The sequence below is a fragment of the Vanacampus margaritifer genome, chromosome 1 (assembly GCF_051991255.1).
Source record: "Vanacampus margaritifer isolate UIUO_Vmar chromosome 1, RoL_Vmar_1.0, whole genome shotgun sequence".
Lineage (NCBI taxonomy): Eukaryota > Metazoa > Chordata > Actinopteri > Syngnathiformes > Syngnathidae > Vanacampus > Vanacampus margaritifer.
In genome coordinates, this window is record NC_135432.1 from 7967079 (window position 1) to 7978566 (window position 11488).

General features: G+C 42.3%; 1 protein-coding gene across 2 annotated transcripts in view; it reads left to right on the forward strand.

Annotated features, from left to right (window-relative positions):
- The window catches only part of grm7 (glutamate metabotropic receptor 7), a 153138-nt gene extending 145634 nt beyond the window's left edge, over window positions 1–7504 (forward strand). The window contains exon 10 of one of the 2 annotated variants that reach the window (XM_077575950.1): window positions 1397–1514. In XM_077575950.1, the coding sequence (XP_077432076.1) occupies window positions 1397–1416 (20 nt within the window). In that variant the 3' untranslated portion in view covers window positions 1417–1514. Of the gene's footprint in view, window positions 1–1396; window positions 1515–6496 lie in introns of those variants that run through there. The other variant, XM_077575941.1, reaches the window with a different exon arrangement.
- Window positions 7505–11488: the final 3984 nt, after the last annotated feature.

The following is an 11488-nucleotide window of genomic DNA, read 5'->3' on the forward strand; positions in this document are numbered from 1 at the left end:
CTCGGTGCTGCCTAGCAACAAAAGTCGTGCAGTAGGCGAGAGTACTGGAGTTAGTTTATGGCGTCTGTTGGTGCCCTATTTTTATTTATTGATGTTTTTTAACATATTTAAAAATGCCACAGCGGCACGCTGACTGAATATTTTGTACGTTCAGTGTTTAAATCTCGGCTCGAGTCTTACTGTGTGGTTGCGAGTTCCCCCCCACCCCACCCCCCCCCCCCCCCCGTGCTTGTGTGGGTTTTCTTCCAGGACTCGAAATGACACCCGTCAAAACTCAAATTTCTTGCCAAAGGCAGTTGTTTTTTCACTTTGGCACAAAGTCTATACCAGAATGTCAACTCTTAACACATATTGCAAGCATTGTTTAATTTAAATCACACAAAATAGTGCTTACTAAAATAGTACTTACTAAAAGTGAACCACTGCGGCTATGTCATCATCCCAAAACTCTTTTCCAAAGGTCTTAGAGCCATGAGTGATGCAATGAATAAAACAATGAGCTGACTAAATCACATAATAAGCGAAAATTAATCTGCGTGCAAACTTATCTTCGTGGCTGACCAGTTGATTCTGCTCTAAAGTTATATAACTCATAATTGATGTATTTATTTATTTCCAAGCAGGCCTTTTCTAATGTATTTATCCTAACAGTTTTAACAGATTTTTTGTCCAAACCAACATAAGAACACGTTAAGTCTAAAGCCACGGGACTCCCGCAGAGTCAAGAAGAAGGTAAATCATACGGTACTTGATAATTAATCAAAATAACCATTTGGACCATTTGTAACAATTTTGGCTGTTGCTGTCAAATATTTTGGTATTCGGATATCCTACTGAAAATTGTATTGAATAAAGAAATATTTGCATAAAATAAACAATATATATTTTTGCTTGGTTAAAGAATAAATACAGAAGAGAAAACTCAAGGCAGAAAAATGTCTTCGAGCATGTTTTTTTTTTTGAATAAGTGACCATATTTGGACACAACACAACTTTACTATCAATGCCTTTTGTCGGCCATTACTTCCTCTTCCAGCTGCACTGGGAGCTGCAACCCGCCCAATAGTCCCCTGCCACACATTCTTCTATGTCGTTTTGTTTGCTGAGGTTTTATTTTTATTTTTTTGTCTCAAATATAGGAGCATAGTTTGGAGCTGTGTTTTTGTCCCCCTCCTCTTTCCTCATGTTTTTCCTTTTTTCTAAGAAAATTGGGCCACCACTGTTTGGCGACCCATCAGGCTTCCTCAAAAAAAAAAATATAATAATAATAATAAAGTGTGTTGGATGTGTTTTAACTGTTAAATACATTTGGTTCTTCAGTACTCATGAGTGACATTTGCAATGACAATAAATGTAATTCCATAATATGATCAAGTGAGTTTTTTTTTTTTTACAGGCCAGGGAAACCATGTATGACTGATGCAGAAAATGAAATCCACAACTGTAACGAGGACAAACAGCATAGGAAATCTCACTGTAGGTGTCCAAAAAATGTACAAATAGAAAAAAAAAAAAAAAAAAAAAAAACATAGCGGTAGTCAAGTGTATGTTTGTCATTGGAGGCGCGCCAAATGTATCCACGATGGTGATGATTGACGGCTCATGCAAATCACACATCACATGGGCCAAACGCCTCCTCTCCCGCAACGCTTCCAATCAGACGGAGCCATCACGGCACCCACTGCGACACCAGCCCCTCCAAAGCCCCCAATGATGTCTATGGGACGACAGCTATTCCCTGGCACGTCTCCAAGCAGCCAACAGTTGTCATACTCATCTGTCACCAGCGCAACGTGCTCGCTCGTCTGCTTTTCCTGAATGCGCATCAAGAGATATCCTATGAGTTGCGCACAAAGCCGATGGGGCGATATTTTCTCCGCAGGGGTGGGGTGGTCCAAAACCTCAGCATCTGTCACAGCGCAACATCAAAAGGCCCCGAGCGGGTCATTTGGTCTTCAGGATGCCGTCCCAGAAGTGCATCATGTCATCTGCTCTGTGGGCCTTTCACCTCTACCAATGTCTTCTCGCCTCATCTCTTCATCCCGCACCCTCACCTCCCTCCTGCCCTTTTTTTTTTTTTTCCTTCAGCAGCAGTGCAAGTGACATTTATTAATGGCGAATTTATGTGCATGACCGCCCCGAAACCTGAACTGTGGCTCCGCCATCCCCGGAGAGTGTCCGTCAATGCCTGTAACCATCAGAGCGCCAAATACCTCGCTTTCAGGGCCTGTCAGCCCTGGAGGAGAGCCCTCGGAATGATTTATAGGATTATGAAGATGAGCGCTTGTGCACATTTGCGCTGCTATTGATGTGGACTAATAGCTTCACAGAAAACGCGAGATTGGCCTGCTTTTCAAATGGTCATCCTTCAATATCCGCAAATTAATCTGCAATCGTTATGCAATGGCGCATTGACATGATTTTTTTGTGTCCGTAGCACAAATCACTCATATCTCAAATCGTCTTTGCCCATTGAAATGAATGGAAATGCCATTAAACCGTTCCAGCCTGCCAAAAAATATTACGTGTAGGGTTCGGCAACTGATATGAATTTTTTTTTTATGCAATACCATTTTTGGGCAGAAAAGAATACAGATTATTGAAAAATCGGGTGATTAATATCAATAAATATAAGATACATCATACATTTATTATTCCTCACAAATAGCAGGTATCAGCAGTAAATATATTGTATAAAAGAAAACGAAACAAAAAATTTCCTTATCGATTCCCCAATATGATTACGTGGCCCAATGCATTCAATTAAGGATGTTAAAAGAACGTTAATCCTTGTCATACTGTATGTGTGTTCATTTCACTATGTGTGTCATATTTGACACATTTATGTTTGATTTATGTTGCACTGCATGTTTTTATTTTATTCTGTTCTTCTTCTTGTCTTTGTTTTTTAGGTTGTGTGTAAAATAGTAACTCCGGTTTTCTTTCTTTCTTTTCTTTTTCTTTTTTTTCAATATTTTGGCCTTTTCCCACAGTTTTTGGGGAATTTATTATCAGCACTTTATAAAGAATTTTTGAGGTTTGTAAAACATTTTCAATTTTTTTTAAAAAAATTTTTGATTAATCAACGGGCCACTCAGACTGTGGTCAGGGGCTACATGTGGCCCATGGGTCGCCAGTTGCCTATCCCTAGTATAGATTTATGTGTAAATAATTAAACCATTGTTACTTGTGTACAACTGTTGTAAATGGTTAGAGTCACTGATCTGTATATATTACTGGACAGCCGATAGGGCAAGACTTTTGAAGCCGCAAGGCCGCCATATTACTCCTCCCAAGAAACGTTTCTCGGCATACGATCCTATACATTTACAGTATCAAAATTGGAGAACATTTACGGTACTTAGTAGAAACTGCATGGTTTACAATGTTTTAAATTTGTTAAACATAAACAAGAGGACTTCAGACATTTTACAACTTGCCTTAAATACATGTATAAATGATATGCTTAACTCATTTGCTCCCCAAAACGTACAAATACGTTCTATTTTAAATGTTTTAAGTGTCCCAAAGACGTATTTATATGTTTTTATGTTTTGGTTATGCTACAGCATACAGAAGGCTTTGATCCAACCTCTCAACTGCACAAAACGGTTGAAGCAATGGTAGTTAGAAAAAGGGCCAGCAGGTGGCAGCAGAATAGAAGAGATCAACCAGGGCCATGTTGAAAACAAGCTGATTTACCCACAGTTCTAAGCAGATTTGTAAATAACAATGAAAGAAGAGACTCTAATCTTTCTTTTGGTAGGTTCCATGTTTTTATAGCAATAGAACACAATATTCTGCGGGCCTTGCAAAATCTGTCAAAATCCAGTAAAAAAAAAGCCTGGAGAGAAGGGCATTGCTTCAGTGAAAATGGCTAGGAGTGAATGTTTACAGGAGGAAACGTGGATTTTTTTTTTTTTATTAAAGCATTATACATGTAATTCAACAAAAAGATGCCAAATCTTGACCAATTGGGGTTTAAGGAACTGAGGGATAAAAGAAAAAGGGACTTCAAAGCAGCACATACCGTCCACTTCTGTACGTATAGTTTATATAGAAGTCTGCTCGCGAGATGGGAGGAGTAAGATGGCCGCCCTATGTCCTCAACAATTTGCACGGGCGTGTACGAGCTATTGGCTATCCAACAATATATACAGATCAGTGGTTAGAGTGCATGAAGGTAAAAAACACTGCATCCTTATTAACATTAAGCAAAACAAACAAGAAATAAATAAGTAAAAAAAATAAATAAATCTGACAATGAGAGCGCCACTGTCACCAACTGTAATGGATCTTCAACTACACTTTTTTATAGTATAATTCATATCTCAAGGCGCCGCTGTGCGAGTAAATGAGGCAGGCAAGCACAAACGCATAAAGCCAAACAAACATTCTTGTTCATCTCATCAATTACCTAAAAAACTAAACAAAACAGAAGTATAACATATAGCAAACATAGGCGACGATGCATCCTGTATGTATAAGAGTATAAATATTAAAGGCAGCAAATACACACAAATTGACATCCACTTGCTCTAAGAATGTCTTGCTGCCATTCCTGAACGCTGCTTATAGTAGAACATGTGATGTTTTATTCATCATACTTGCAGCCCCAGACTACAAAATGCTGTAAAGGAATGCTGCGACTTTAATTGCATAGCCCAGGGGAGTTGGTTGCCATAGCAACATTCAAGCAGTAGAACGAGAAGCTATCTAATTAAGGCGCAATTCTTCGACCTTCTCTATTGTGCGGGGAGGATGGCCGACGCCAGCCTCGTTGACTGATTGGCTGAGTACAGACTACAACAGAAAAAAATCAAACCCCAGCCCCCCCCCCAAACTGAAATCTGGCGCAAGTCGTGACGAGTCGGCGAGACCTCAAATGGAAGCCGCGCACCTTCCATGTTTGAAACGGAGAACGCTTTGGCATCATGGGAGGCCTCGCCGCAGCGTGCACTCGGCTCGTTTCCATGGCGATCCGCACTCGCAGCACACGCCGTTTTGCTCGGTGCCCCCTTGTGGACTGTTTGTTTTTTTTAATCGCTGGTTTACATGTGAAAATAGAAAGCGAGGTTGCGCTGGGGCACAGCGAGTGCAAATGATACGCGGGCCCGCAAGACTTTGCTGGTGATTGCTCACAGCTGGTTGGAAGAATGCGGCACAGTTTGGCAGAAGCAGAAGGCGCAGATTTGCTTGCAAATTCCAACGATGCTTTTTGTTTTTGGGCGCCACGGTGGACGAGTGGCTTGCACATCTGCTTTTCTCCTTTGTACTCCCAACCAGGCCCGGACTGGGCCATCTGCAGGGCGGGACGATTCCCGGTGGGCCGTCCTATAGTTCGTGCCGTGAATCAGCAGGCAGGAGTGCACATATTGTTTCGAAATCACCAGGCAGCAGCCCACACATAAGCCTAAAAGCCTCCTACGATTACCCCTATAAAGCCTGAACCATGATGTATATGAGAGAAAATTCTGATTCTTTGTAAATAGAGTATTTATTGATCCTTTTGAGCAATAATCTGATTTATGACTTACTGATTTATTTTTGAGAATTTTTTTGACCACTTAAAAAAACTACAAGTCAAAGTGTTTCGTAAGTTAGCAACTAATTGAAGTAATAAATCAATAAACTTTCATATTCATTAATTGTTCCCTTGCCTTTATTTTCCCCGCACACCCATAAATTTTTTTTCCCGGAATTTTTGTGAGGGGAGATTGGGTTTTAGTGGTTTGTAGAGAATTTATTGAATGTTTCATTGTTTTTGAAACATTTTTGGGTTTACAAAAAAATATATTCCCAAAGCAATTCATTTTCTGTTTTGAATTTTATTTTCAGCTATGAAAACAAATGCAAAAATAAAACAAAAATCAGTTTCAAGTGAACGCAACTTAGAAGAGACCGTCTTGTTCTGTCCAGACAACATTTTGTGAGATTCTCTCCATAACGGGCTGAGTCCAAACTAAAAGTCCCGTCTTTAAAAAACAACAGCAAATGACAAAACACCCAAAAAAATAAATCGATAGCAAAGTACAAAAAAAACACAAAGTAATTCATAGCCAAATAAGCCATGACAATATCAGCAACAACAACACACAAAAAAAGTAAAACATCAAATTTTCAATTTCTTTTTTTTTTTTTTTCAATTTCCAACAATTACCTATTATTACCTCAGTGCATTTCAATATGCGTCAATTTTACGTGGATTTTCACTATTCGCAGGCTGGCCTGATCCTTTTTTCCAACAAACAGCAGGAGTCCAATGTATAGTTTTAAGTTGTTATATCATTATTCACCACCAGATGGCAGACATCACTGATTAGGAAGTGTGTACCATTTAATATTGTTTATTGTAATACAGATCAATTTATTGCCTGTGTTTGTTAAAAAAAAAAAAAAAACATGACAAGGGTCACAATTGTAACATTGAGGGGGGATTGAAATTTAAGCCCCTTTTAGTTTCAACTTTTCTGTTTGTCTCTCTCTCGATTTTTAGGTCAAGCCACCAAGAAGACGTACGTGAACTACAACAACCTCAGGATTTGATGTGCCGGAGGACGAACGCTGCTTGTCTGTCATTTGTGATTGAAAAGAAAAAGGGAAGCTCCCAAGGAAGCAGGAGAGGCTTGCCAGCGTCACGGCACGTCCTGCAGCACCCGAGCGCTCGCACAGGATGGCGGAGCGCATCTCACCTCCATCCGGACTCGATCGAGACGCGCGGTGCTGCGGGCTGCCGCGGCGGCGCCTGCCGGAGGTTTTGACCCGAGCGCACAACAAGCTGACCCCTTAAAGGGCCACGAAGGACAAGCGGCTCTGCTTTCCAGATACTTTCTTTTCCAATGTCATTAAAGCCATATTCTCTTGGGGTTGCCATTATCTGATTTCTCTTCTGTATTGTTTAAGTGATTTTCTTCTGTGCCTCTATTTGCTCCAAGTACATCAAATGACCTTGAACAGCGAGCTCTGCCACATACAGTATTTTCTTTTACACAAATCAATTTTTAAAAAAGATTGAACCCACATGATGATTATATTTGAGTGCTGGGCATTGTACTACGTATATTTTTTTGTAAATATTTGAGAGTATTTTCATGTTTGGAGTACTAAAATAGATAAGCAGTCTGTGTTCAATGGCATTTGGATGGTAACGAGAAGCACCACAAAGTGTTGACTTTGCATGTGCCAATGTATGTCTGTTCTATTTGATGTAAGCAAAAAAAAAAAAGAGAAAAAAAATCCAGAAATAAAAGATAACCATTATGAGCTTCGGCACACTCCTGCGCTTTGTTTTCTCTTACCGGAAATCATTGAAATGACAGAATATGGCTTTAATCTGTTGCTGCATTTGCCCCCTCTTGTATGTGAACGCATGTTTGTTTTTTGTAGCCTTTCCTTGTGGTACCTAGCAACTGTGTGACAAGCACTCACAGCGACCGTGCAAGTATGTTGTGATGTCTGTCAATTGATCAACATGTAATAAATGAGTTTGTTATCTTTGATACAATCCCGGCGTCGCCGCGTGTCGCTTTTCTTTCGCTTTTCTTTCGCTTTTCTTTCGCTTTTCTTTCGCTTGCGCGTGTGAGTGACTTTCCAGTCAGCTGCTGCTCAGCGATACTCGAGTATGAACGAGCGGCCTTAATCAGCGCGGCGTTGACGTAAACTGTTGCAAATGTCAGCGTCTCGTCCCCCCGCGCCAAACAGGCCACGCTCGAAGAGCGGCGCTGTCATGCGGAGGAGATGAGACCCGGCGAGAGGAGACCAAGTCGACTCTCGTACTCTTTGCTCTTTTCTGTCTCAGCCCGTCTTCATCTCCCGCCGCTCAGACGCTTTCCAAGTTCCAGCAGTCGTGTCAGATCAGTTTGTCCCTGCCGAGTTCAACCTGCAGCAGCCAACCTACTCACTCTGACAGTTTAAAAAAAATAATTAAAAAAATACTATCAGAATGTCAATGTCAAGGACCAAATATACAAAAATAAATAAAATCAACAAAAATGAAGAATTCCTACAGAAATAGGGACCTCGCTGCTTGGGCCCAAATTAAAATGGACGCTCATGGATGTATTTTGTGACCAGTAACTCTACGAGGGGATGCGTTAAGGCCTAGACACACCAATCCGACGTCGGCCAAATGTGGCGTCAGCCCAGACGTCGGCACGTGGCGTAGAAAATTAGGTAAATACACACAGCATCGACTATTACGAACCTTCAGCGCATGCGCGAGAATTAATTGCCCTCCCTACCATCTGGGGCGGTAGTCATGATTCCTAAAGGCAACCGGCAACCTCTTTACAGGGGCGGGATATAGAAACGTAAACAACTCATACCGGTGAACGCGGCGGCCAGCTGGTGAAGCGAAAACGGGCGCTGGAACAAGCTTCGTCCCCTTCTCGTTCCCGAACGCATGGATGTACTCCGTTGTGGCGTATCCTGGACGCTGTCGACTCCTGGCTGCTACCGATCGTCGATTCACCTGAAAAACTTTGGCCGTGCTGCCCTCCGCGTTTTGGACACGGTGCCGACCTCCAGCTTCTGAAGGAGCTTCCTCGAGCCCGCCGGATATTCACCCTCTGCTGCTCCCGCAAGGATCGCGCTAATAAATGTGCGGTCATTCACAAACAAAACGTTTATTTTGAGGGTGTTTTTCCTTTCCAACAATTTGGATTTCCTCTGCCTGACGGAGTCTTGGACTGTCGCTGGTGAGTCCACCGCTGTAATTGAATTACTACCGCCTGGCTGTGCTTACTTGGACGCTCCGAGGACGTCGGGCCGAGGTGGAGGAACGGCGACTATTTAAAATAAATAGATAAATAAATAAATGTAAATGATGTCTACTTCCCACATCGATCACAGCTTTGAAGTCGCCTTCTTTGAAGTCGGCCAAACTGTCACTGTGCTGTGCTGTGATTTACCGACCTCAAAAATACAATACAACTTTTTAAATGCCATCCATCCATCCATTTTCTTGGCCGCTTTTCCTCACAAGGGTCGCGGGGGGTGCTGGAGCCTATCCCAGCTGGCTTCGGGCAGTAGGCGGGGTACACCCTGAACTGGCTGCCAGCCAATCGCAGGGCACACAGAGACAAACAACCACACTCACAATCACACCTAGGGACAATTTGGAGTGTTCAATTAACCTGCCATGCATGTCTTTGGAATGTGGGAGGAAACCGGAGTACCCGGTGAAAACCCACGCAAGCACGGGGAGAACATGCAAACTCCACCCAGGAAGGCCGAAGCCCGGACTCGATCTCACGTCCTGTGCACTGGGAGGCGGACGTGCTAACCAGTCAGCCACCGTGCTGCCCTTTTTAAATGACTTTTTAAATGACTTTGCAAATCTTCTTCCCGAAATCATGCCAAAATATGATCATATCCTCTTTATGGGGGACTTTAATATTCACATGTGCTGTCCTGAAAAACCATAAAGTTGAGTTGAGTACTGTTTATCCGCGTTGCTCTTCTTGCACCACGCCCTGATTCGCTTGCCAACAGCCAATCACAGTGATCAAATGCCCCCGACGCCTGACGCCAATTCAACATGTGGAATTTGCTGGAAAATGCTTGTGTGAATATAGACAAAAGTATGGGTGAAATACATGCTCTTAATATATTTAAATATTTTTTCCCCCAATATTAAAAAAAAATCTAGTTTGTAGCAATCCGCAGTATGGCACCGTGCCACAAGGTGGCGCCTCCTTGTTTTTGTTATGCCTATGCAGCAGTTTTTTGTATTGGCCATCAGTGTATTTGATCCCGTGGAAATGTACGCGTAATCGTGACGCGTGGCAGCACCAAGAAGCCCTTTTTTTCTTTAATTATTAATTAATAAAGTAAACCTGTGGACTTCCAGTCCAATTTTTTTTGCTATCCTGCAGTGGCGTCCATGGCTGATCAGCCTCCGCGCGTTCCAAGTTTTTTTTCCAGGATTTCTCCCGCCCATTTACCCAATAGCGATTTTTGACAAATTATGCGGGGTATGTAAAAAAAAATACTAATAATAATCTTGTTTATTAATTTTTTAATCTATAAAAGTTCAGTCCATTTACAATTGACCATAAAAATGGCACAACCGACAAGTGGAAGTGCATAATCGCAGTGATCCGTGCGTAACTTCAGCTTTGTCACTCCTCTTGCCAGACATGGTTTAATGAAATTAATTTGCTGGCTTTTTTCAAAGGGAGGGGGGGGGGGGGGACAAAAGCACTAACCAGCTTCTTTTTTCTTTTTTTTTTTACATTTGATGCAGTTGATTAAAAAACTTGGATTTGGTCCAGCACCTGCAACTATCAACTTACTGTCTTGAATCAATACCATAAGAATGAAAGACGTCGGAATCTCACCAAAATCGCATTAGACGAGCTGTGCCAGTTTTTAGACATGCTCTGAGCAGGCATAAATTTACACCGACTTTTTCCTCACCAAATTGTCACTAGGCAAAGTTCATCTGCAAAAGACACATCAAGGCTGCACCGGGATGTCCAGTTTGCCGCAGCTCTGCTTGGCTCTGCCAAACTGGCAAATGCACAGAAATGAAGATACGCCGCTGATGTGCCGTCTATGGAAAGAGCACGGAAAAATGGCACATGAACAAAAATCACCAGAATAAAATAGACAGCAAAAAAAAAAACGTACTTTGGAGCCCTGCTCTGTGACGTGGACTTTCCCAATTGCAGGTAAGTTTGGCACATACCCCCCCACGAACGATGAATGAGCTTGACTGCATCGTAATATCTGCAACGGTAGCCAAGTGTGTCAGATAGTTGAACAAATAAAGCCTCCTCCCCAATTAGAAGCCAGAGCGAAGGTGCCGTCTATTTTTCTTGTTGCTTGTGTTTCTATTTGTACGGCGCATCTCCTCGCTCCTGTGGGAGCAGATGGTCTTTACTTCTCTGTCACTTTGCCTTACACGCAGCCAAGAAAAGTCCCACTTACTGTATGCCCAATTAGAACAAGTGTCTCCCACACAAAATTAATTGCCTGTGTCAGTGTCTTTGCAACGAGTCAGATGGGGGATGAACGCAATTTAGATTTGCCGCTGAGCTCACTATCTTGCAGCATTTTGGATGTTGTTTAGAGGCAAAGGAGACACCGCGTTTGAAATGCAGAGTGTGTTCTGAACGAGGCTTCTCCATGGTTGTTGTTGTTTTTTTTTTCTCTCTCTCTCTCTCTCTCTCTCTCTCTCTCGCTCTCGCTACGTAGCGACACACCATCTTTTATTCCCGTTCCAAGCTCTCCTCCACGTAACGGCCCACCTGCTCCCGCTGCTTGCCGAGGAAATCTCTGCAGGGAGACAACAAAGATGGAAACCTAATCATGGTGGACTAAAAGAAAGGCTCATTCCATCAGCAGCGAGTCTTACAGTAAATGGTCCAAACTTTCAGGAGTGCCGGCGGAAGCTGATGGCTCATGGAAGTCATTTGAAGTCGATTTTGTACACGGCACCGTCACGGACTGAAAGCTGTCGAGACACTTATAAACTTGTCGAGTA